Raw genomic sequence first — 27,678 nt, 5'->3', positions numbered from 1 at the left:
ATGTTTTAAAGATTTGATCTTAACTGTTCACAGATAACATGTCGGAGTCAGTGGGCATACCTGCAACATGTTAAATTAATCAAGAACCAGGAACAACACAGAGTGATCTTCTAGCTGCCAAGATTACTCTCTGATCCACCATGCATGATGCTTATGAGGCACGTCCTATCTTGGAGAAGCTTCCTCTACCTATAGAATCAATAGCCTGCCATGGTAAGTCTATGTTTTGCACAAGTTTTGCAGGCCACAAGTAGGTCTGCATCTTAGTATTTATTTCCCATCCTTCCTTTTGTAATGGGTTGAGGTTAATGACCTGATGCCTCTGATCACCTCTGGTGAATAATAAGGAATTTTCGCATGCAGAACTAAATGCCCTTCATGATGAAGTTTTTGTCAAGGGTTAGTGAATCGAAACGGACTAAAAACTTTTCACCCAGTGAGCCAAATAAAGAGGCATTCCTTTGACCTTTTAGTAATTAATATTAAAGTCATATACTTGGAATCCAGTGTGCATTGAATATTGTAACATGATTTGAAAATCAGCTGCATAAAAATCACAATTTTCAGATATCGAGCTCATGAAATTTGTCGCTTTCAAAGTAGATTTACATGTAGCAGTAAAATTATTAGCATTTGGTTTTTTATTGTAAGAATAAAAATCAGTTTTATGATGCAGTGTACATATGGATGTTTTAAGCTGGATTATTTCCATGGCTTAGTTGCAATAGCACCATAATGGATGTGCTGTATTTTGTAAGAATTTATGATTATCTTTCATTCATTTGCAGGAGATCAATTGCTTGTGGGAACAAAACCAGGACACCTTCTGGTATACAGCATCACAGGAGGGCAATGTAAGTAGTCCATCATTGGAATGACTTTGTAAATAATATTGTATATTATCAATAGATTTTGGAACAAATTGCATTTTGCTTATTTTCTGAAAAAGTGAATAAAAAGTTTAGTTTTATTTAAGTTTCATATTAACCGCAAAAAACAATTATGGATGATTGTAGGCCTGTATTTTGTAGTAAAGGCCAAATTGGTTTAAAATCATAGCCAGTCATAGAAACTTTGCTATGACGTTTTTCTAATATTAGGGATGGTAGCATATTTTAAACAGCAAGATGTTCTGTGTATCAATATTTGCATCAAGTTTTACTTTGTTTTATTCCAAAATTGGGTTGCAGTCCAATCGCAAGTTGTTTGATGGCCATTAAAAGAAAAGAAAACAGAAAACTGTTGGTTGTTTTTATTAAGATACATTGTAAGGCATTGGTCTGATTTCAGTATATAACTTCTTTTATTTAATGACCTCAATATTTCCTCTTGAATGTAGCTGAATTGTTTATTCAAACTGGTTTTGTGGTCATGTTTGTGGCTTGGAAATATCTAACAAAAACTAAAATCACCAGAAACACACTTTGTTACAGCTACAGTACATCAGATGCAGGGCAATACCTTGATAAGATGTTTAATATGTTTTATTTTTAATTTGTTTTATTAATTTGTTTATACATGTACATCTTTTCCTTTGATTCTTTTGATTGCTAAATCAAATCTTAACTTGCATCGTTTGCATAATTTTACACTTTTGTTAGGTCATTCAAAATTATTTTATGGGTCATCTATCTATAGTTAATTTTTCAAAATCAGACAAGTTTAAAAATAGGTTAATGTACTGAAAGTCACATGGTTGTACTGTAAGTTGATCCCAATTGAAATACTGGTATAAATTCTGTTTCAAATTTGTGTGCTATATACAAAGTATATACGCACTTGTTTGTATTAAGAGTATTTATTACTGTATGGTCTAGAGCACTGACATGTACATAATATGGTCCTCATGTTGTGTGTTGTTCAGAGTATGACACTTCATAGGCAGTGAAAGTAATCTCCCAAGTGTTTGATGTAAGTCATATTCATGTGACTGATTCAGGATTTAGGTGTCAGCTGTGCAGTTACCCAGCTGACTACATGTAGGTCTGTGTTCACACTAGGCTCTAGTTTCAAAAAAAAGTTAGGGACATGTGCGAGCAGTCTTTTGAAGGTGATATTATTGAATACCTGTGTTTGTGAAGCTATGATAGCTTACAAATTGTGCAGGTGCTTCCACATAATTGATAAATGATTCCATATAGAGTACACTCTATGAAACAGATATGAATTTGATTGTATTGAACATTTGTACATGTAAGTAATGCGGCATTATCCATCATGAGTAGATGATGTGATGAAGCATACTGTACAGTAGAAGTGGAATTACATGTATATTATATTTCTGAACACAAGTTACTAAAGTCTGCGTGAGACAGGCTTAATTGTAGACATTGTTCACAATTATTGTAAATTGTTTACAATGAAGCCTGCCTTACAGTGCAATCTGCTGCGATCCAACTTTGGCAATAAAATCACAAATCAGTAAAAGTTTTGAACTTTATGTACCCAATTTTTTATGTAAAAAATATGGATATAAACTACATTGCATATGAATTTGGTGCAAGGTTAGTCACATATTTGAAGTAAAGGGCTAATCAGGGTCCCGTAACATAACGGTTAGCGATCAATCGTACACATGATTTTTACGATTGATTGTACATTGTATTGTAGTAAATGCAATCAATCGTAAAAAATGTTCTATGATGATTGCTATTAAAGCTTTGTGTTACGGGCCCCTGTTTTTAAATCACAACTGATATGCTCTGAAGTCACTATGATTGAATTTTTTTAATGAATTAGACTTTTTCGGAAAAAAAAAGCATCTTGTCTCAAAATTATGATCAGTTATCTATTTATGATGGCATTCATAATCTCAAATGAATTATATGTGTAGTCATGGTAGGCGGTGCTGCACCATCCCGAGTTTGCTCAATCTCGAGATTTTAGCCCGATCAGCCCTCTTCGCGATTAATCTCGAGATTCAAGAAACCCCGTCTGCACCATCCCACGAGGAGCTATATCTGCTCGAGCGAGGCAACAAGCCCGATATTCCGGGCATGCGCACTTTCGGATCTTGGAGTTTCAACGGCCCGCGCTTTTGAATAACTTCCCGCGATATGCAAGCAATGAACTCCTTTCACTAGTACTTTCGCCGAATTCAACCGGTGTTATGCAACAATCCTTTCAGCTCAGCGAGTGAAGAAGTGATGTATTCTTCGTGAAATATGATGGCGGAGTAGGAGGCAACGACAGAGATAGAGAGAGAGAGAGAGGGAGAAGGAGGAAAGAAATGCTATTTGCTCACATTTTGCGAAGGAATAAGACAACACTGCTGTCAGTGTTGTTATTGAATATGACCATCGTCGATGCGATGCTGAGCGCCTCCCCCTTCGGTCTGGTCTCTCCCGGGGTCTCTCCCAAAATCCATTCACTGGTGGGGACACCATCGTTGCTTATGAACGCTATTCGCATGTATAAAGTTGACTTTCGCACGTGTTTATGTTTTGACCAAGGCGGAAGTGGAACGCGAATTGCATTATGGACTGACGTCATGAATAAATTACCCCGAGTCCAATCTCGAGTGCGTCTGCACCGACGAATTAGCGGGATAATTCGTAAAATAGCGCGCTATTTTGCAAATAAACCCGAGTTGACTTGGGATTGCAATCTCGAGATTAATCCTACGAACTAGCGCGATAATTGCGTCTGCACCGCCAACTATCTCGAGATTTTTCAGATCGGGATAATTTGCCGGATCAGAAATAGCGCGCTAATTTGAAACTTCGGGATGGTGCAGACGGCCCTGGTGAGGGAATTCTATTTTCTGAACGAGAGGGATAGGGCTTTGTCGTACGTACTTCTGTTCATGTGGGCGCGTCGTGGTCTAGTGGTTCTGACTCTCGCCTTTCAGACAGAAGGTCGTGGGTTCGAATCCTAGCCATGGCATGTTTTCCTTCGGCAAGAAATTTATCCACACTGTGCTGCACTCGACCCAGGTGAGGTAAATGGGTACCGGCAGGAAGTAATTCCTCAAAAAGCTGTGCGCACCAGAATCGGTAGACTAGCTTAGCAAGGGTAATATAGGAGCACCTTGAGCACCTAGCAAGGTGGATACGTGCGCTATACAAATCCTATATTATTATTTGTTATTATGAAAAAATACACTTTGTCCTGGACCAAGTAATTGGGGCTGAGGACTATTTTCAGCAATTTGGAGGCAAGTTCCCCCCCCCCTTTATCATTTTTTTTCTTGCCCGATGATGGTGATCTATTGCAACATACTGTACATGTACATGTATCATATACGTGTAGTAATACACAGTTTGTAAATAAAGCTGACAGATGATTTTGTGATAATGGAATTACTGAACATTGTAGCTGAATCTATTCTAACAGTTTTTCTCTCTGTATGTAGAACTAACTTTTTCACATGTTTTTTTTTAATTATTATTTCTAAATGTTTATCAGTGGGTACATTTAAAGTGGATCTCCTCAAGTCTTTCAAGTCATTTTCTAAGAAGCCAATTCAACAACTGGAATGCATTCCGGAGATGCAGATTGTCATTAGTCTTTCAGGTAAGATAATCACAGTAATCATCTTGCTCAATCCCTTCACTGTGTTGATGTCAACACATACAAAATCAGTAGTTAGGCCTATATTTGTGTACATGTATGTTGTCACTGTTTTCATTATAAAAAAAGTGTGCCAGCATTTATTGCACTTCTCAGAAATGTTATAGAAATTTTGTACTTTTTTAGATTATGTTTTGGTCATCTTTCACACCATTTGAAAGAAATGAAGGTGCTGCTAGCGTTAAAGGGAAAATGAATAGCAATATATTCTTCAGTAGACAATTCTTCACTAAACTGTGAAATTTGATGAAAGTTACATGAATTTTGACTCAGCGATCGACTCGTTTAATCTCAGGCTTAATGTAGTGATCTCGTTGGTGCTCTCGTGCTAGTACTAAAGTGAATGCATGCATGCGATTATTCAGCGCTGGCCAACACGGCTCGACCGTATGCTGTTTACTGGGGTCCAGGAGGTAGAGAAATTTGCCCGCATATTTCTTTGCAAACTTTAGACCCTTTTTGGTGAATTTTGCCGTATGTTTTTCATTTTTCAAGCACTAGCACTGTGCGCTGCCTGCGCCTGAGCACGATGTCTACCCCAAAGTTAGAAATTTGGCCTGTTCGCTGCAACTGATAGATGACGCACCATATTGAGAATCCACCATTGGGTGAACTTCAAAGCTCAATAGCAAAAAACCTAACACATGAACCCAGGTTATTTTTTGCGTATGGGGATTCAAAATATTCAGGTGCAAAAGAAGCTGCAAAATTTGGTGAAAATGACATGGATTTCATTTTAACTATGGAACGTCGTTAATTCATTTTGGCTTTTAAAAAAATCTAGATGAAACCTTTAATTCATTTCAATAGCTCTTTATGCACCTTGAGGACTCTAGAGAGTGGATTTTGCACTTTACAAGTCACCTACAGTATTATATTTTATTTTTGAGGTCTTTAATATAAAGGTATGTGATTTGATTTGATTTTATCAAAACATTGTTTATAGTACAATATCTAGGGATATAAGTGAGACCATCAGAGATCGAATTGTTGTGAAATTGTAGGTTCTCAGTCTATATGTAGTCTAGTTTAAGTATGAAAAATAAGTTTAAAAATATATTTTTATTTATATTTTCCCTCAATAAACGTTCATGATATCCAAAACTGGTTACCTTGCATGGGGTATAGTGTTGCTAAGAACATGGTTAAGGCAAGATACACTTACGAATACTTATCACAAGGTTTGTAAACTAACCTTTAACTAACCTCTCACTTTACTGGCAATTTTTTTTAACATTCTAGCTGAGCATTGATGATTCATCTTTATTCATAGTTTAGTAATAAACTGTGTCTGTGTGTGAAACATACGTGTACAAGTTATGTGTAAGATTTTTTGTTAAGTGGCATGACTAATACTGTATCTGCAATTTGGAGATTCCTTGGTTGTAGATTACAAGCCAAATTGTTGAAGCCTTTGCAGAGCTTGTTTGACACAACCTGGAACATGTAATATTAAGCTTAGTGATCAATAGTACAGTTGAATTAATGATCGATCACACATAATGATCAATGGATTCAATGATGAATATCCCATGATCAATCCAGAAAGTTTGTGTGACTGGTCCCTTGTTACAGGTTTCTTGAAAGTATTGGTGTATTGTATGATTCATATAACTTTGGTGTGTTGGGTCGTGTTCAGGTGAATTCAATCAAAACATTTGATTAGGGGGACAAGCTCTCCTAATGAATGCCACATTTTCTCAAATAATCTCATGATACCTTTCAATAGCAAGTTAGCATATCTATGAAAAGTGTCATTTTAAAATGCTCATTGTGTTAATCTGCTCTGCCTTTTTATTCATTGTAAAATAAAGTTATTTGTAGGGAACCCCAATGTGTTGTCAGTCATGGTAACCTGAAAACCATATTATATTCCAAATGAGCTAAATATAGGTTATAATTATAATATAAACACATTTACACAAGTCATGATTGATATTTGTGTCTCAGTCAAAATTAGCTTTTAAATGTAATCTCCCAAGGTAGATACTTCACAATCTCACTGTCTCTCCATGGTCAAATAAAACAATTATTTGATGTGAATGTACCAATACTACTAGTGTTATTCTAGATAATTTTAGCAACAGACTCAGGGCTGTCTGTATACATGTAGATTTTGACATTAACGCTGACAGAATACTACTCTGATGAGTGTTATGAGTCATTCAATTCTCCAGTTCAAGTGGATAATCCCAGTGGTCTGTGACATGACATTTTTATTCAACTGGTTGTAGTTTTGATATGCTGTGTTTTTACTTGGTAAATTTAATGCCATTGATGAAAGCTCTCCAAGGTCTTGTTTTGCTATCACCTGGGATAATACCCCCCCCCCTTCACGATATCATTGTTTCCTGCAGAAACTTGTATCTCCATGAAATTCTAGCAATCATACTTCCTATTAGTGACTTCATAGTGATTGTAGCCTACGACAGATATCCACACAGATTATTGCCAAATTCTTCCTATTCAAATCATTTTCTGACTATTCTTATTTTTGTCATGTTGATACTGAAGTGTAATAGTTCATTGACAATTTTTGTTGTCATTTTACTTACATCTACTCTTCAAAAAATATTTTATTACCAAGGGCTATTTAGTTGTGATTTTGCCAAAAATGTTAGCATAATTACCATTGAAAGCATTTACTGGACTATACATGTAGCTTGAACATCTTAAAACGGATAGAACATACAAGCATTATGAATTTGATACAGTCAATGGATATCATTATTTGTTGTCCCAATAGATGCTGTTATTAACGTGCATGAGCTGAATCATTTCACATCAATCACAAGCATTGCCAAAACCAAGGGAGCTACCCTATTTTCTACATACATGCAGGTGAGATAAAAGTTGTAATCATTAGAAAACAGAATTCAGAGAATATTGACTGTCTTTATATTCTAAAATATCAATCAAGGTTTGACATGGATATAGTGTAGGAAATAATCCTGAATAATGTTTGTGGCAGATCTTGGGGTGACTCTAGAAAGAAAGGTCGCCCAACAGCATGCATTTTGGGGGAATTTTGAGGTTGATTTGGGCCGTCATGAGGGCAAAATCCCCTGTCGCCCTCAGGTATTTTCTATGCTTCATGGATGAAAATTTAGTTTATGAATATGGCTTATAAATTGAGTTAAACATTGGAAACTGTTGCTTGTACCTGAGGCCATCTTGTGTGTAATTTGTATCCTGAAGTCCACCAAGAAGTGACTGAAATGAATGATAAATTTAAAAAAAATCCTCACTGGACCAACACAAAATTTGTTCTTCATTTACTTTAAATGAAGTATCATGGACTTGGGTCATCCTTATATTCATATGTACTCAATTTGATTTTGTGAATTCACATGCAAGCATATGCCCAATATGTTGTGTAATATAAAATCCATTATTTCCCATTTAAATTCCTCATGTACATGTATGTGTCTGTTAAATGCATGAATGACTTGTTTTTCATTTTCTGACAAAATGTAATTTTATAGAACATCACATGACCTGCTTGCATGTGACATTATAAATCAAAACTTATTCTTCCATTCTTTTATTTTATTGACGTCCGAGTGAATTTCCTCTTTAAAAATGATAATCGTGGCCGTGTGGTTTAGGGTTTATAAGTCATTAAACCTAAGGTCCATACCTTCAATACAGGGTGAAAATCATTGAAATGAGCAGTAATTGTTAGTCCGTGAAGTTAATGTATGTTTTACTAGCAGCATGGTCCAGAGCTCTGTTGCAAGTTTACTTTTGAGTCAGCATCATAACTATATTATATTTCATTAATTCAAGATTTCCATTATGGTAAACAAAATAATAATGCACAATCAGATATACATGTAAAATTTAAAGTGATTGATTTAAACAATTGTAATTAACCGTTAACTTTGTACTGCTGTCACAGGATGTTGTCCGTTCACGTATTGGCTATAGCCAGGGTAATAATGACAATTAGTGCTTGAGAACTCGGCAGAATGGATATCATATAATTTTGTCATATTTTATCAACAGAAAGTGAATATTGGAGGAGGTGTCCAGTTTACTTTGAAGCTATGTGTAGCTGTCAAAAGAAAACTTCAACTATTCATCTGGAAAAATAGAACATTTGAAGAACTCAAGGTAAGGGGTTATATTATATTATTTCAGTCAAATGAGAATGTTCTTCACTCCTCTTACATTTCCTTTTTCGATACCTGTTGAAATTTCAGAAATGTTCATTGAAAGAAAGAAATCATGTTCACTAAATTTATAAATTTGAGATGAATCTTCAAAATTCTGTACAATCTAGATTGCTCACAACATGAATCAACTTTTATTGGTGTACAAGTGGAAGCTGAAAATAGTTGTGTGTTTTATTAAGTAATTTTGACCTTGTGGAAAATAACCAGTGGTCACTAGTGTCACATTTCATAGTTGCTATTACAGACTACAGAATTAAGTATTGAGAAATTAGTCATTTATAACAGTTGATTTTTGTTGTTGGTACAAAAAGTCAGATATATTTAAAGCCACACTGGAGAAGTCACAGTTTGCAATAATTTTGAGTCTTTATAACAAGATGATTTTTTTTCTTCATTTTATTAGTCAGGTAAGATCTGACACACCCCGTTAGAGATTAAGTTGAAATAGTTGTTTGTGAGCAATATCCTAGAAAATTATGAAGATTCATTTATTAAAATGCAGTAAAGGTGATTTCTTTCTTTTGAAGAACACCTTTGATAACTCAGAGAATGTAAAAAAAAAACCAAGAAATGTGAAATGATGATTAGTAGCTCAATCCAGGGCCCTGTCTTACAAAGAGTTGCGATTGATCCGATCAATCACAACTATGGACGGCCAGCGACGTTCAACATCTAAAATGCATATTTTCTTCAAAATATTTTCTAGATATGATGTATATTCATACATTCATCATTCTCTTGAAGATTCAGTGTGATTCTCTCTTTTACTATCAAAAAGGATATTGTGTAAATGTCCTGTAGAAGAAATTATGGTATGGATGGATTTCCATACAGTTGTGATCAATCGTAACTCTTTGTAAGACGGGGCCCGTAATGTTGAACGTGTGAAAGCACAGGTGTGCATACATTGTACATGTATGGATTTGTAAAATCTTGGAAATAGACCAGTATAATAATATAATGACAGGCTTATTTTCTTCCAGAATCATTTGACATGTACATATCGTTGGTACAAATACTTCAACTCATTCTGAAATTGTATTAAACTACTACTGAAAATTTTTATTTTCTATTTTTTTTTATGATAATTTTCTGTTTGAATGATTTCAGCCTGATCTAGGAGTTCCCGATGTTCCGAAAGCTATGTCATGGTGTGAAAACTCCCTCTGTGTTGGCTTCAAAAGAGACTACTTTCTCATCAATGTAAGCACAGTTTTCTTCTTTTTGTCTCGCCTGCGTAGCGGAGCGAGACATAGGTATCACTATTTCCGGCGTCGTCGTCAACAATTGTGTTGTACACCCAATAACTTTCTATAGCTTCGAGGTGGGATCACCAAATTCATACCAGAGGTCCATCTCCTGAAGGCACAGGTCAAGTTCGAATATGAGTCGAATTTGAATAAGGTCAAAGGTCAAAGGTCAATGAACTTTCCATGACTGGCACTGTGCTATGTTGTACACATAATAACTTTCTATATCTTCGAGGTGGGATCGCCAAATTCATACCAGAGGTCCATCTCCTGAAGGCACAGGTCAAGTTTGAATATGAGTCGAAATGTGAATAAGGTCAAAGGTAAAAGGTCAATGAACTTTCCATGACTGGCACTGTGCTGTGTTGTACACACAATAACTTTCTACAGCTTCGAGTTGGGATCGCCAAATTCATACCAGAGGTCCATCTCCTGAAGGCACAGGTCAAGTTTGAATATTAGTCGAATGTGAATAAGGTCAAAGGTCAATGAACTTGCCATGACTGGCACTGTGCTGTGTTGTACACACAATAACTTTCTATAGCTTCGAGGTGAGATCGCCAAATTCATAACAGAGGTCCATCTCTTAAAGGTGCAGGTCAAGTTCAAATGTGAGCCAAATTTGAATAAGGTCAAAGGTCAATGAACTTTCCATGACTGGCACTGTGCTGTGCTGTACACACAATAACTTTCTATATCTTCGAGGTAGGATTGCCAAATTCATACAAGAGGTCCATCTTTTGAAGGTGCAGGTCAAGTTCGAATGTGAGTTGAGTTTGATTAAGGTCAAAGGTCAATGAACTTTCCATGACTGGCACTGTGCTGTGTTGTACACATAATAACTTTTTATATCTTCAAGGTAGGATTGCCAAATTCATACAAGAGGTCCATCTCTTGAAGGTGCAGGTCAAGTTCAAATGTGAGTTGAATTTGATTAAGGTCAAAGGTCAATGAACTTTCCATGACTGGCACTGTGCTATTTTGTACACACAATACATTTCTATAGCTTCGAGGTGGGATCGCCAAACTCGTAACAGAGGTCCATCTCTTGAAGGTGCAGGTCAGGTTCGAATGTAAGTTGAATTTGATTAAGGTCAAAGGTCAATGAACTTTCACACTACTTTGTTCCTCTAGTGACATGAACTTTATAATTTTATACTTTTTAACACTAACATTTTACTTCAGAACTCAGTACTCTCTATACCTGAACCAGATTTTGTATTTTACTTGTTTATTCTTCAAAAACTGTTGTTATTTATTTAATGAGCTATAGTTCTTGGCACCATTTATAAATGGTACAATAGAAAAGCTGTCAAAGTTTCTTAAATGTCACCCTTCAGATTTGACATGCAGTCTCTACATGACTGCAATATGCAGGCGAGACAACGCTTGGCATTTGCCTTGTTAATATTGTAAAATGTTTAGGTTCTTGTGAATTTGATAAAGATACATGTAGTATATCAAAGAGTCCATTGAATATATAATAAGCTTGAGGGAAATGAACAGGAAATATGGAAAAAATAACAGGAAATATAAGTATTTTCAAATTAGGTATTCAGGAAAATCTTTCTCGTCTTATCTCTCAATAGATTTAGCCATTCTGTATCTAAGTAATTGTATGATAGGGGGACCTAAAGCTAGCACTTTGTTTTCAAACGGTAAAAACTATGCCAATTTTAATATTTGAATAAATTATCTTTCACTAATTTGTGGCAAATATTTTAAAGATCACTAACCAAGAAGAAAATATCACAAAACGCCCGTATTACGAAAAACCCGCCGTGTTTTCCAAACACCTCTTGATTTCACCGCCCGATGTAGAAGGGGTCCTAAAGTTACGCACTCGATTTATCATGCAAAAAAATAGTATTTCCTGTGCCTCAATTTCTAAAATATGTTCACATTATTATAGGATAAAATGAAATTAAAACGAATATAACTCCAAAATTCCAAACAGTTGTTGGTTTTCTCTGCATTTAGAGATTTACTGCAGCCTCTGTAGAAAAAAATTGAATAGGTATCGTTTGTCACTCTGCAGTTACAGTTAAGTTCCACACACAGAGTGCGCATTTGCAATTAAAAACTGCATGCGCGATGATTGGTGCGTAGCTTTAGGACCCCCTACCATACATCAATATCTATATCCATGTGATAAAAAAACACATTCTAAAAGAAAAGCAATCAACCCTATCAACATTTATCAAAATAATTTCTATTCACTAAGTTGGTGGTGAATCACTGATAAGTGGGGGAAAATTTTGGTGATGCAACTTTATCAGACATGCCTATTTTGGGGTCATGCACAATATGTATTTAGATTTCATATTGGAATCACTGTGTTCAAACTTTAAAAAAAAATTACACTACAGATGATATATTCTGCTGTGAATAACTAATGACATACTTTTTTTTAGCTTCTTGTCTTACCAGTGATTCAGTGGAAAAGTGAATCAAGTAAATTATATGAAGTAATAAAGACTTTCTGGTGATGAAATTTAGTCTCCACATTATGGTCATAAGTCTAGAGACTGAATTTTATCACCAGAAGTCGTCTACATGTATTACATCATTCAAAGAAGCATAAAAATTAGTATTGTGAAATTGGCATCTTTCCAAACTTCCAACTGTTTGAACTGAGCAGGTTCATTATTTCATTCACTATTCAATCTGCTTTATTGCTTTAAAAGGAGTCCCTACAATATCAAACTCTGAAATTTTGTAATACTGAATTCAGAACTTTCCATAGGCTTTTTCCAGTAGGCAATGGTTTAAATGTTAATATATATATGTAATTCTTTCTCTTATAGATTGACAATGGTCAGCCCAAGGATCTGTTCACAACAGGTAATGCTTCTCAAGCTGAACCCACCGTCACCAAACTTTCTGAGGACATGCTTGCCCTGGGAAGGGATAACATGAGTATTATCATCGATTCAGAGGGACAACCAGCCAAAAAATATGCCCTTACTTGGTCAGACATTCCATTAGTATTAGGTAAGACTAGGTAGCATATATATAGTAATGTCCTGATTATTTATTAGTTGTGATATGAACTAGGCATATTATACAGAACAAAGTCTTCATGATGATGAACTTATCAAGGTATGACTTCCACTCTGAAAGATCCACAAAATGGCAATTTACTCCAGAGTGTTCCTTTCCCAAATTAATTGACCACTCCCCAGGAAATATTTGTATACTATTAATGAGCTAGGTATTTCTATTTCTTGATCTGTTCATATGTATTTTTTTATCATGGAAATGAATAAATTCAATAAATAAATTAATTGATTAATAGTAGATGAATGAATAGATAAAATGAGTAGATAGATCGATAGATAGATAGTTGAAACTGTTGGCAGAATGTAGCATCAACAGTAATGTTCCATCTTGTGATTTAATTCTTATTCAGTAGCATCTTGGTAAAGACAGTGTTTTTTTTAAACTTTAATAAAAACTACTTTGCTTTCTTCTTGATTTTCATGTCTTGGTATTGTATATACAAATGCCATTTTTTCTTGATATATAATCAGAACATGACCAGCCATATATCATCGCTGTGCTTCCAAAGTATGTAGAAGTGAGAACTGTTGACCCAAGGTTACTAGTACAGAGTATAGAAGTAGACAAACCAAAGTACATTACACAAGGAAGGTAAGTGTACTCTCCTTAGGCTGCAATAGGTATTTCATGTTATTATATCATGTAGCTACAATCAGGTCATTAGATTTGAGAGAAATATGATGAGGAATTTTCTTTTCATTATGGACTTTATTACATTTCTCTTTTGTTATTAACCATCAAAGCTTGGAATTAGTTTCAGGTACATGTACGTAATAGTTCATTTAATTGATGACATATTTTAGTTTATTTGGTTTCGTATTTCCTCTACCTTTATTATTTTGCTAGCCATAGATGGTTTGTCTCCTGTCACTTCCACTATTTTATCTAATTTGTTTTGTTTTATCTATTAGTCTAAGACTGGTCCCTTATCTCTCTGATACAGCTTATTTTTTATCCACAAGCAAAAATTATATATGCATGTATATAATTATTTTCTCTGTTTTTTCTGAATTTTGTATTTTGTCATGTGTTTTACTAAAAAAGATGCATCTGTGATGAAACTCATGAAGTAAAGTCAAATGAAAATCAAATGAAAATCAAATGAAATCATACATGGTTTTTTTCAGACTAAAAACTTAAAATGAAGGTACACATGCTGTTGTTGACTGTAATGTTTTTTTTTTATGATTATCAAATCATCGGATGCATTCTCTCTTGAACTCTAAATACACCTACCCGTTACTTTCCATTGTAACATTTTTATTTTTTATTTTTGCAGTGGTCATGTGTATGTAGCATCTAATAATTTCATCTGGAGGTTAGAGCCTGTTCCATTGCCGAGACAGATTCAACAACTAGTAGATGACAAACAGTTTGAATTAGCCCTCCATCTTGCTGTGAGTATATCTGATGAAGTATACACTAATCTTCTTGATCAAATTTGAGTTGAGGGAGAGTAAAAATACTCTCATTTATTTCTTTCAATAATATATACATGTAAAAACATACAAATACCATACATTTGAACATAAATATACAAATATAATCATGAAACATTAAGATGAGATATAAAAAAAAAATAATGAAAGAAAAAGGTGTCCCAAAAAGCCTCAAAGGCTTGAAAAAAGGGAAACCAAGAATGACTATAGAAAATGATTCACAAATAGAAAAGAGTACCGGAATGTGTCGCCACAACAGTAACATTAACCATCATGATTTTTATACACAGAGCTGGATACATGTATGAAGAGAGGTAAAAGACTAGAGTTTGATTGCGATGATCGGCGGGCACGTCGTCAGTATTTTCTTTCAAACCAAAACACTGACGACATGCCAGCCGGTCACTAAGAAAATCATTAAGAAAAAAAAAACAAGAAAATTCTGAGTATGATGAACACATTATTCATGACAGTAATTTAATACTTATTTCATATATACTATCAGTACTTAAAGCTTTGAAGAAAAAATTCTCAAAGCACTTTATTGTATTGCAGCATACTTTCCCATAGCTTCCCTTTGTTGTCATTATAATGTTGGAGAATTTAGGGACCAAGGGAGTTTTGCCAGAACCTATTTCCATTGATTGTAAATTTTGATTTGCAGCTTTCCAATTGAAAGATCAATGTTAACTATATATTCATCGCAGCTGAAATTGATCTATCAATTGTATATTGTATATTTGTACTTGATAAATACTGCAGCTAATTTGCAAGAATGTGATTGATGTTGGGATCTAAACTTGACTTGAAATTGATTGCAATTTCATTGAAACTTCCCCTTTTATTGGTCAGGTCAAAACAAGAAAATCTGTCGCAGCTTATATTTTACAGAAGGCTATGAAAATCTATTTGGTTTTTGTTTCTTCCGTATTCAGTACATGACAGATGAGGTAGAGGCTGATCGACAGAGGAGAATACAGCACATTCAGAACCTATATGCCTTTGAGCTGTTTCAGCAACACCGCTTTGAAGAGTCTATGAAAATGTTTGCCAAACTAGGAACAGGTAAGCAGCTCATTGTGTAATCTTGTAAAGAAGTGATTGACAGGTTTTAGAAAAATTGTAATGGCATGGATATCATTCCTGTTAGTTCCATTAGTACAAACCAATCATTCTGTATATGTTATTACTGCAAACACTTTGATTAATGGTGTAACTGTTTTGTTTTGTCAAATGATTGATATATAGCTAAAGCTATGAAAATTTAATGTAAATTGAAAATATGAAATAAGTGCTGTTGATTGTGGAGTGATCTTGATATGTTCCACTCTTGTTGGGTAGAATACAGGTCTTTTTCAGACCTTTGCCCCATGGAGTTCTGACAATTTGTGTGTCCCAGCATAACTACCAAGCGGGGGGGGGGGGGGGGGGGGGGGATAAGGTGAAGAAAGATGTTTTGGCTTAAAATCAAAAGAATATTTTCCTTTGAAATTGCACTATGCAACTAGTGTGATAGGATTGGTGTTTTTGTCTTTTTTATAGATCCAGCACAGGTGATCAGTCTGTTTCTAGATTTACTACCCAAGGATGAGACAGGTGTTACAGTACCGTAGTACACCTACAAAAACTCTGTAAAACAAGACTGAAGCAAAATTATCTTCTTCCTTCTAAATCATATGCCTTGTATTACTAGAATGATATCAATTACTGGTACCTGTTTTGGTAGATCCAGTGCAGGTGATTGGTCTGTAACCAGCCTTCTACCCAAGTAGTAAAGACATGTATTACAGTTCCCCAGCACACCTACAGAACTCTGTAAATCTTGGCTGAAGAAAAGTGTTGTCTCTTGTTTTTGATAAATCCCACATAGGTGATTGGTCTCTTCCCAGACCTGTAACCCATGGAGTTTAGATAGGTGTTACAGCACTTCAGCCCATCAACAGACCTGTGTAAAACTAAATTACTTGTCGCTTGTTTTGATAGATCCAACATAGGTGATTGGTCTCTTCCCGGACCTACTACCCAAGGAGTCTAGGCAGGTGTTACAGTACACCAGCACACCTACAGGACTATGTTAAACATAACTGAATTACTTGTATCTTGTTCTTGATAGATCCAGCACAAGTAATTGGTCTCTTTCCAGACCTACTACCCAAAGAGTACAGACAGGTGTTACAGTACCCCAGCACACCTACAGGACTCTGTAAAACTAGGCTGAAAAATAGTGTGATAACTGAGTTGTATCTTGTTCTTGATAGATCCAGCACAGGTGATTGGTCTCTTTCCAGACCTACTACCCAAAGAGTACAGACAGGTGTTACAGTACCCCAGCACACATACAGGACTCTGTAAAACTAGGCTGAAAAATAGTGTGATAACTGAGTTGTATCTTGTTCTTGATAGATCCAGCACAGGTGATTGGTCTCTTTCCAGACCTACTACCCAAAGAGTACAGACAGGTGTTACAGTACCCCAGCACACCTACAGGACTCTGTAAAACTAGGCTGAAAAATAGTGTGATAACTGAGTTGTATCTTGTTCTTGATAGATCCAGCACAGGTGATTGGTCTCTTTCCAGACCTACTACCCAAAGAGTACAGACAGGTGTTACAGTACCCCAGCACACCTACAGGACTCTGTAAAACTAGGCTGAAAAATAGTGTGATAACTGAGTTGTATCTTGTTCCTGATAGATCCAGCACAGGTGATTGGTCTCTTCCCGGACCTACTACCCAAAGAGTACAGACAGGTGTTACAGTACCCCAGCACACCTACAGGACTCTGTAAAACTAGGCTGAAGAATAGTGTGATAACTGAGTTGTATCTTGTTCTTGATAGATCCAGCGCAGGTGATTGGTCTCTTCCCAGACCTTCTACCCAAGGAGTATAGACAGGTGTTACAGTACCCCAGCACACCTACAGAGCTTGGTGGAGCTGAACTAGAGAAAGGTCTGACTGCCTTGGTAGAGTATCTTACCCAGAAGAGACAAGACCTTGCCAAGGAATCCTCTCAACAGGTAATCAGCAGGTGTAGATTTGTGATGCCACACTCTTGATGTACTTATCTGACAAATCCATCGCTCTTGCATCAGCTAATGTCTCATTTTATTTCTTAATAATTCAAGGGAAATGTTGTATGGAACTTTAATACATTTTATTGACTGAAACCTGACATCCTTTGAAATATATGTTTGCAGAGATACAAGTTTTTATTTAAGATTACTATTAGTTGAATAGTTTAGCTCAATCATAAATTTAGTAATAAAAAAGGAACGTATATTTCAGGTTGTATTTTCTTTTTGTGGAAGAGACCTTGAATTTAGGAAATATGGATAATGTACTTATTTATCTGATTATACCTTAATAGAAATCAGATTTGTTGTGTGAAATCTTGCATGTCTTATTTAAGCCTACTATTCAACTCTTTCAATCATACTTGTATACATACAGACTGCAGCCACGCCTTCAACTATCTGCGAGGGATCAAAGATAGTAACTTCAAGAAGACAAAGGAGTCTCATCATCGACACAACTCTGCTCAAATGCTATCTACAGGTAAGGTGATACTAAATCTCAGTGGGGAAGTCTACCCAGACATCATGTTGGATTTTACAAAAGTAGAAAGAGAGAAATATATTTTCGAAGGTTTGGCAAAAATTTATTAAAGAAGCACAGATTTAAGAAACTTAACATTTTCAATTTTGTGATATCCATGCAAACAGCTCCCCTATCCCCCCTCCCCATTGATATAATCTCTACATCGTTCAAATTATTTTAGAATTCTGAAATTGTTAGGAACTATAAATTCACAGATATATATAAACACTTTGGTGGTAATTTCATTAGATTATATTCAAACTAATTTTGAGATCCTAATTTTAATCTGTTTTTGTCTCGCCTGCATAGCAGAGCGAGACTATAGGCGCCGCTTTTCCGACGGCGGCGGCGGCGTCAACCTCAAATCTTAACCTAAGGTTAAGTTTTTGAAATGACATCATAACTTAGAAAGTATATGGACCTAGTTCATGAAACTTGGACATAAGGTTAATCAAGTATTACTGAACATTCTGCTCGAGTTTCAGGTCACATGACCAAGGTCAAAGGTCATGTAGGGTCAATGAACTTTGGTCAAGTTGGGGGTATTTGTTGAATTACTATCATAACTTTGAAAATTTATGGATCTAGTTCATGAAACTTAGACATAAGATTAATCAAGTACCACTGAATATCCTGTGCGAGTTTGGTTACATGACCATGGTCAATGGTCATTTAAGGTCAATGAACTTTGGCCGTGTTAGGGTAATTGTTGAATTACCATCATAACTTTGACAGTTTATGGATAGAGTGAATGAAATGTGGACATGGGTGTAGTTGACAAGTCTTAAGTCACCGTTCAAATGTCATTTATGGTCAATGAACATGGTATTATGTCATTATATGAATGGTGTTTTTGTGAATGATTATTTTATAGTAGTTTTCAAAGTTAGCACTGCTGCTATATTAAATCGCGTAATGCAGGCGAGACTGCCAGAGGCGTTCCACTTGTTTCGTATAAATGTCATATGTTATTTTTCAAATACTAATGAATTTCTGCCCTCAGTCATTTATTCATTTCTATTCTTACACCCAGACCAACGATGCCCTAGTAGCTCCACTACTTAGATTGAAAGATAACAACTGCCATCTAGAGGAGAGTGAAAGGGTACTGAAAAAATACCAAAAGTACAGTGAACTTATTATTCTCTATGAGAAGAAAGACCTTCATAAGAAAGGTGAGGCTACAAGGATAGTTTCATTAAGCTATTTGTAAGTTGCGCATTAAGATCCTATGGACATTTGAAACGTGCTCTCAGTAGCTAAATCAACAAGAGCTGCATCCTTTGGCTTTGCCATGTGCAAGATATCAAAGCAGCTTTGCTGATCTTCCAATGTTTTTGTTTATGTATAGAAAGGAAAAGATGCTGAAAATGACCCAGGTTCTTTTATTATAACTGTGATATATCAATGAAAGAAAATTCCCAATATTTGAAATATTTCTTGTTGATATGAAAAGTATCATTATTTTTAGTTTTTAATTTTTTTGACATTGATTTTACTTCTTTGCCTAAGCTGATACCAATTTGATTAGCAAAAAGAGGAGAATGGTTTCATAAGAGTATTTTTTTTCCCTTGTGCAACATCACTTTTGGAAATAGTTTTCTGCAGATATTCACCTTCACCTTCATATCACACTCAGATTACCAAACTTACTCCATATCACCAAGCTTTATCATTATTTTGAATAGCACAACATCAGTCAGTCCGTTTGCAGTTGGTGTCTTAACTGTAACATTGCAACACATTTATTTTACCCCACAAATCTTGTGGTAATGATGCATGTTACTTTTCCTTTGTAATAAATAATACTATTTTTAATCATTACAGCTTTGGACCTGTTACTGCGTCAATCACAAAAACCAAACAGTTCCCTCAAGGGTCATGAAAGGACAGTATCCTACCTTCAAAGGCTAGGCAAAGAACACTTCAATCTCATCTGTGAATATGCTCAATGGGTGCTCAAAACATATCCTGAAGATGGGCTAAAGGTGAGATATGGTACCACTCTATTGTTGATTATATGTGATAATCTCAAATGGAATTGAGTGATTCACATGGTTTACAAATTATTTACATGTGAATATTTATCACAGTTGTAGAGAATGAATTTGTCATTACTTTCAGAATACAACAGGATTAAGGATATCCAATATATTTAGAATCTTTTGACCCATTGAGTACTGAATTCTGTAATTTCTGAAGACTGTGTACACTTATGATCACTTTCCAGTCGGCAATGAGTTAAGAATGCATGAATAGAACAGCATAATAGAACATTATAATGAACAACCCCTAGATCTACATAACAGGTAATTAGCTTATTCCATGTCATGTAAATTAGGCTTTTTGATTTCATTATTACAACACAAATGCAATACCAAGTAATATGATGTATGGTGGTGGCATTGATGCCCACCGATGAAAAAAATGCTATGGTAGATTATTTCTTGTGCACTTTAACCTGGGGTTCCTTCACCCCAAAATTGTGAAAATATTATTATGAACTTGGTCATGCTAATACACAAATAGAGCGCTGTAAAGAAGCTGATCTGACCAGTCACCCTATTTCAAGTCTCAATCTTTTATTTCGAGTTCCAGTGATCCACTCTTTACAAGCCTATTTGGTTTTTTTTAGCACATGCTTTTCTGTCCTTTATTTGTACTTCTTTGTAAATGTATTTTGATATTTTTTTAATCTATATGTTTTTTTTTATTGTAAATATTCTTCAAATGAATTACAGTTGAATGCTCTCTACCAATCAATCAATATAATCAGATATTCACCGAGGATATTCCTGAAGTAGAAGGGTTACCGAGGGATCAAGTCCTGGACTACCTGACGACAGTAGCTAGTAATCTATCTGTACCATACCTAGAGCATATCATACTCAACTGTTCAGACGAGACTCCAGAATTCCACAACAGGCTTGTCAATCTCTACAAAGACAAGATACAGGTTCTTATGGAAGACTACAGACAGACACTTCCAGAAGGTAGGATGTTGTGTCTTGTACTTGGTAAATCAGGATGGAGTACTCCATTGACCATCCATCCGTTTTCAAACTTCATTGTTGTTTTGAATTCAACTTGAAGGAAAATTCGAGTTGCTAGAAAAATCAAACATTTTGAGCTTCAATTTTTTTTTTCGTGTAATTTAACGAGAATATAATAGTAAAAAGATCCAATGCAAAGCATTACTCTCCAGTGCTTACCTATCAACAATGAAGGGAGGGGGTTACAGCTGAAATGTTCAGGCTTAACATGTCTACTGTACTGTATGTGCGGTGTCTTTGACTCTGAGCAATAAAGATCTAATTTCTGGGAATGTTTCGTCAACACTTGAAATCCTCCATGTTGTCAGAGCTGATCAATCACTTCCATGGTTTTTACTTTCTGAAAAGCACTGGTGCCTGACTGTTGAATTTGTAGGATAAAACATCTGACAAGTATTTTTGTTAAATGCTCCCATGTTCATGATTTCAATATCTTATTGGAGTAGCACGTTCCTCTTCAACTCAATCTCACCACAACTTGTCATTATCTTTCAAGTTTAACTTTGTCAAACAATATTAGGTCCAGGACCAGTTTCTGTCAGATGGGGTTGGACTAAACTTTATTAAAACTGATATTGTCATGAATACTGCATCAGAAAATATTGTAAGAATTGCATGTAATATGTTTTATTTATGTATTCAAATTTCTCAGAAAAGGTGTTATTATGATGTTTCCCAGTCCTGAACTTTGACAATGTTTAATCCTTTTCCTTACTCTCTAGGTCAGTCATTTGTCAGAGCCGGTACCGAGCCTGGTGAACTAGGTGCAATGAGAAAGAAGCTTCTCTTCTTCCTTGAGACGTCACAATATTACAGACCGGAGAGACTCCTAACTAGGTTCCCTTTTGACAGTAAGTTATTTCTTTCATGAGAATGTTGATCCAGGTAATTTCTGTCTAATGTTGTTTGTCCTAATGCATTATCCAAATATTTGTATCCAAATAGCTTAGACTGACCAAACAATATTCCAAGTTAATTTTTCATATTTCTAAGGTTCCTTAATGAATTGTAGAAAGTTGACTTGTGATTGTTAGTGGTGGAATGGTGATTTTTTTTTTACAAACTTTAGTGGGGTGATTTATTGGTGATGTACCAGAGATCTGATTTATTGTCCTTTGATTGCTTACGTTGGGACCATTAGTCCTTTGTATTTGAAATTCTGCTGTGCCATAGTGTATCACTGATTTTCTACATTGAACCGAAGATGCACCTTGATGTAACATTGATTTTCTATAATGTAGGGCTCATGATTTTATTTCATACCATCTATTTTCTACACAACACCTAAGATATACCATGTACAATAGATTTACAGTGTACCACTGATGTGCCATGGTGTGATATTGATTTTCTTCACTGCACTTAACATGCGCTGTGGTACACCATTGATAGTGTACCACCTATGATTTGTTTTGTACCATAGATTTCCCTTGCAACACCTCAGATATGTGATGTTGTACCACGGAAATGTCATGGTGTACCATTATTTTGCAGGTTTCTTTGAGGAGAGAGCTCTATTGCTTGGTAGATTAGGAAGACACGAGCAGGCTTTAGCTGTCTACGCACATATACTCAAGGACACAAGACAAGCTGAAGAGTACTGTCGAAGAACGGCCATGATCAGTCGAGAAAGTGAAACAGATGTGAGTTTGTTATTAACTCAATGATACCTCAGAGACCCAAAATGAAGTTGCTCTGTTCTTTAATGATTTCAACAATGATTCTGTACTTTTTTACAGCCTTGTCATAATATACCATATTTAATGAACAGACATCTAGCATGTTCTGTACATATGTAATTTGGATTATATTGGAGTACTTTGATTGTGCTATGGGTCAATTCTAAATGTCTATTCATCAGCACTTTCTCATGACTTTGTAATATGTATTCTTTGTTAATTTATATAATTTGTATTCCTCATTTTTTTTTATTCATTGTGTATTATTCATCCTTTCTGCCATTATTCCCTGTATCACAGGTTTATCTTAGTCTTTTCCAAACGTACATCAAACCGCCAGACCCAGAGTCCATGCGATTGATGATGCAGAATACACCAGCTCCAGAACCAAACATAAAGGCTGCCCTCAATGTCCTAGAAATTCATCATGACAAGATTGATACTGCCAGGGTGAGTCTCAAGACTGCTTCTGCAGCTTTAAAAAAATAAAAATAAATAAGGCATAATCATCACTGAAGAAAAAATAATGAAAGTGGTTCTGTGTATAGTTTTATTTTATCATGTGTGATGTCAGAAATATGCTTTGGATAGTAAAAGAAAGCTTAAAAACTATTATTTTTAGCTCAATAATTCACTTTTTTGAATTAGATCTTGATAACCCTTGATTACTTAACTTGTCTCTAAGAAAGCACAAGACAATAGTATCAAATGAGTATTTGGTCATTTCATTAAAAAAATGTGCATTATTTGAAATATTCCTTTGTGTCAGAACAAAGAGCAGAGTCTTCAGTTTTTGTCTCACCTGCATAGCAGAGTGAGACTATAGGCGCCGCTTTTCCGACGGCGGCGGCGGCGTCAACACCAAATCTTAACCTGAGGTTAAGTTTTTGAAATGACAGCATAACTTAGAAAGTATATGGACCTAGTTCATGAAACTTGGCCATAAGGTTAATCAAGTATTACTGAACATCCTGCCTGAGTTTCATGTCACATGACCAAGGTCAAGGGTCATTTAGGGTCAATGAACTAAGACCATGTTGGGGGAATCAACATCAAAATCTTAACCTAAGGTTAAGTTTTTGAAATGTCATCATAACTTAGAAAATATATGGACCTAGTTCATGAAACTTATACATAAGGTTAATCAAGTATCACTGAACATCCTGCATGAGTTTCACATCACATGACCAAGGTCAAAGGTCATTTAGGGTCAATGAACTTTGGCCAAATTGGGGGTATCTGTTGAATTACCATCATAACTTTGAAAGTTTATGGATCTGATTCATGAAACTTGGACATAATAGTAATCAAGTATTACTAAACATCCTGTGCAAGTTTCAGGTCACATGATCAAGGTCAAAGGTCATTTAGGGTCAATGAACTTTGGCCAAATTGGGGTATTTGTTGAATTACAGCCATAAATTTGAAAGTGTGTTGGTCTAGTTCATAAAACTTGGACATAATAGTAATCAAGTATCACTGAACATCCTGTGCGAGTTTCAGGTCACATGATCAAGGTCAAAGGTCATGTAAGGTCAAAGAACTTTGGCCACGTTGGGGGTATTTGTTGAATTGCCATCATATCTCTATAAGTGTATTGGTCTAGTTCATAAAACGTGGAAATAAGAGTAACCAAGTATCACTGAACATCTTGTGCGAGTTATAGTAGTTTTCAAAATCAGCACTGCTGCTATATTGAATCGCGTGATGCAGGTGAGACGGCCAGAGGCATTCCACTTGTTTATTGTAATCATTTCTTTATTTCAAAGAAAAGCAGCATGCAAATGAACAAAGTGAATCAATGAAAGAGTAACAAGCGAAACCAGGTCCATGAACCTATACTGGTTCAAGGCAGGTTGAAATGTACATTAGAAGTAAATTACAAAGACATAAGATATTGATTGCGAACAAAAAGCAATCATACAATAAAACTGAGTAGGTGAATTTGCATTAACTTTAAAAAAAAAAATAGCTTTAAATAAAAACTTGCTTACATGAGCAAATATTTGATATTGATTTGATTGTAGGCTCTTGAGATGTTACCTGATACCATCCAAGTGAGAGATATATGTGGTTTCCTCGAGAAGGTGATGGAAGGAAAGGCCATTCAGAAGAGAGATAGTCAAGTCCTTAAGAGTCTCTTCTACTCAGAAAACTTACAGGTAAGACCCTCTTATTAAAAAAATGAAGTGGTCAGATGTGGCTAAAGCAGATAAAAAATCCTTTGGAAATTTATTGTTAAGACTTTATGATTGCTCTTTGGCCCTAAAATTGATTTGCAGTTGATTGATTGCAAGTCAAAGTCCTCTATATTATGTTTTTCCGAAGGGAGACATTGTCCTTTGAACACAGTATGAACAAAGAATTACTTAGGTAATCTGAAAGATAACATTTATTAGTATTGTTAAATCATTCCTTGAAACAGTAAAAAAAAAAAATCTTGGATGAATCCTTGAAATATTTTGGCTATGGAATTAACCTGTAAACTGCAGATGTCTTCATACCCATATTGCTTCAATAATTTGTTATCACTCATGGTTAATACGAATATAGCCTGCAATGAGAAATAGCATTACATTCAGTCATTCGCATAGAACAACGCTTCTTTTTTAATAACCTCTTTAATCAGTCATTCCCGAAATGGAGCAAATGATGTGGTAATTCTACCTACCCACATCATTACCATTATCACTGGTATATCTGCATTTGACTTTAGAATAAATATTGTGACAATGTTGTATTGTGTCTGATCAATGGTTTGTGGTGATGGATGTTGGAGATGATGTACTGTACAACAAACAAATGTGTAGATGGTGATATGATGTCTGAGGGATGGGATGGGAATCAAGGGGTAAGATGGAAGAAACAACATCACAATTATTATTTAAAGGGGAAGTTCACTCTGACAAAAAATTGTTTAAAAAAAGTTGTACAAATTGTAAAATAGCAGAAAAAAATATTGCCGAAGGTTTGAAAAAAATCCATTAAGAATAGAATTCTAATTATTTGATTTGTGAGGTCATATGCGAGCATCTTTCCAACATATCGTATGGTTAAAAATCAATGAAAAGCAAATTTTCTCAGAAAATTGGAAGAGGTTGTTACTATACCTTCAGTATATCAATAAACAAATAATTTCACACCCTTTTCTGAAAAGAAAACAAAAATAATTCATCACAAATCATTAAAAATTAAAAATTTATGCATTTTATATTACATAACATATGGGGCAGCTGCTCATTAATGATGTCACAAATCCAAAACTCAAAACCCTTTAATGGAATTTCCTCAAATCTTCAGTAATTTTTTTTCTGCTATTTTTACATAAACTTTTCTTCAGGGTGAACTTTCCCCTTAAATGAAAGAAAATAATTTTCATAGCATGTGCATCTTGTAAGGGATGAAGTGGATTCAATCTAAAGTTTTATGCATGAATGTACATCTATATACTGCCATTATACTATTGTAAGATTAGGTTTAAAGGGGCATTGACTACACTTGCTTGAAAGAAAATTAACCAGTTTGCATTGGAATTTATGTGACGGAGCATATCATTGAATAGTTAGACAGAAAGAGAAGTAATGGGAAATGTTGGAGAAGGAAAAGAAAGATTTGAAATTTACTTACCCAACAAGAAAACTGACCTACATGCTCTTTGGGAATGCCATATTAAACATGACAATTATGAGCAGTATTATGCCTTTTCTTTATCTGTAATGTATATTTGCATTACTAGCTCAATCTGTGTTGATATGTACAGGTAGGAAAACTCTGTCAGATGTCTACATGTAATTGACTAACCTGTATTTTTGTACTTGCTTGCAAGCAAAATCAGGTTTCAAAAGGCAATAAGAATGCAGTATTGGAGAAATATTGTACAATTTAAAAAGAAAGCAATTCCTAGAGCAAGAAGACAATTAACCTCAGTAAAAATAAATAAATAAATGAATAAAAGATATACCAAGCTCAGTAAACCTTAGGTCAACAATAATTGGAATTTGTTGCATATACATGTATATTCAAGCCAGGCAATGAAAACATAGTGAGTTTATGTGATGGAATGGATTGAAGACTCAAAGGAGATTTTGGAGTTGAGCTTCTTTTTCTTCCTGTTGGGCAAGTGCAATCAACTAGCGTATTATCATGTCACGTTTACTTTAAGGGAAGCTGAAAGCGTTGCAGTAGTGTATTTATTGATTTTTATTTTTTTTGTTATGGTACCAAATAATGAATGCAAATAAAATGAATACACAGTGCTGCTGTTTAGGCTGAGTTGTGTACACTTTATTATTAGATGGTGAAGAAACCATTGATGCATAAAGTTTTTATTCCAGCTTCACCAACTGAATCAAAGTAGGCCTGGTTCACATACTACATACAAACTAATTCTGGCAGCTGGTGAAGTGATTCAAAATCCATATTTTTTATATTTTATTGTTCGAAATAGACATGAAATGAAATTCTCCAAAAATTTGTTTGCCCAATTGATCGTGGGCCCGGCAGCCGCTGTGTAGCGCCAGATCGACGAAGCTCTATCCCTTTAATCATTGAATGCCAAACAGGGTAGCAGCAACTCCCATCTTTTAACGTCTTTTGGTCTGACGCAGCCGGGGTTTGAACCCCCGACCTCCGGTTGTGAGACGGATTCTCTACCAACTGAGCAAACACACCGGTGTTAGTTTAATTTAAATAATTAAATTTTTAAATTTAATTCAATTCATGAATTGAATATAATATGACACATACATTTAATTCATGAATTGAATATGATATAACACATGAATTAAATTTAATTCATATGTGTATTCAAAAAAAAAAGAAGAAAAAGAAGAAGAATAAAAGTCAGA

General features: G+C 35.1%; 1 protein-coding gene across 2 annotated transcripts; it reads left to right on the top strand.

Moving 5' to 3' along the window:
* On the top strand, window positions 1–27,639 carry LOC129264796 (vam6/Vps39-like protein). Of its 2 annotated transcripts, XM_064102174.1 has the most exons (20): window positions 1–213; window positions 789–854; window positions 4,408–4,515; window positions 7,319–7,413; window positions 8,581–8,688; window positions 9,861–9,953; window positions 12,808–12,994; window positions 13,534–13,654; window positions 14,343–14,460; window positions 15,438–15,567; window positions 17,196–17,206; window positions 17,352–17,519; window positions 17,953–18,057; window positions 19,133–19,274; window positions 19,927–20,087; window positions 20,876–21,092; window positions 21,875–22,003; window positions 22,647–22,795; window positions 23,132–23,281; window positions 24,859–27,639. In XM_064102174.1, exons 1-20 carry the CDS (start codon window positions 141–143, stop codon window positions 25,009–25,011), a joined length of 2,484 nt encoding a protein of 827 aa, XP_063958244.1. In that variant the 5' UTR covers window positions 1–140; the 3' UTR covers window positions 25,012–27,639. The 2 variants fall into 2 exon arrangements, with proteins under 2 accessions (XP_063958244.1, XP_054758715.1); XM_054902740.2 differs by lacking the exon at window positions 17,196–17,206 and having other exon boundaries at window positions 17,341–17,519.
* The last annotated feature ends 39 nt before the right edge of the window (window positions 27,640–27,678 follow it).

Source organism: Lytechinus pictus, chromosome 7, assembly GCF_037042905.1.
Source record: "Lytechinus pictus isolate F3 Inbred chromosome 7, Lp3.0, whole genome shotgun sequence".
NCBI classification, from domain to species: domain Eukaryota; kingdom Metazoa; phylum Echinodermata; class Echinoidea; order Temnopleuroida; family Toxopneustidae; genus Lytechinus; species Lytechinus pictus.
This window is presented reverse-complemented; position numbering and strand designations above follow the sequence as displayed.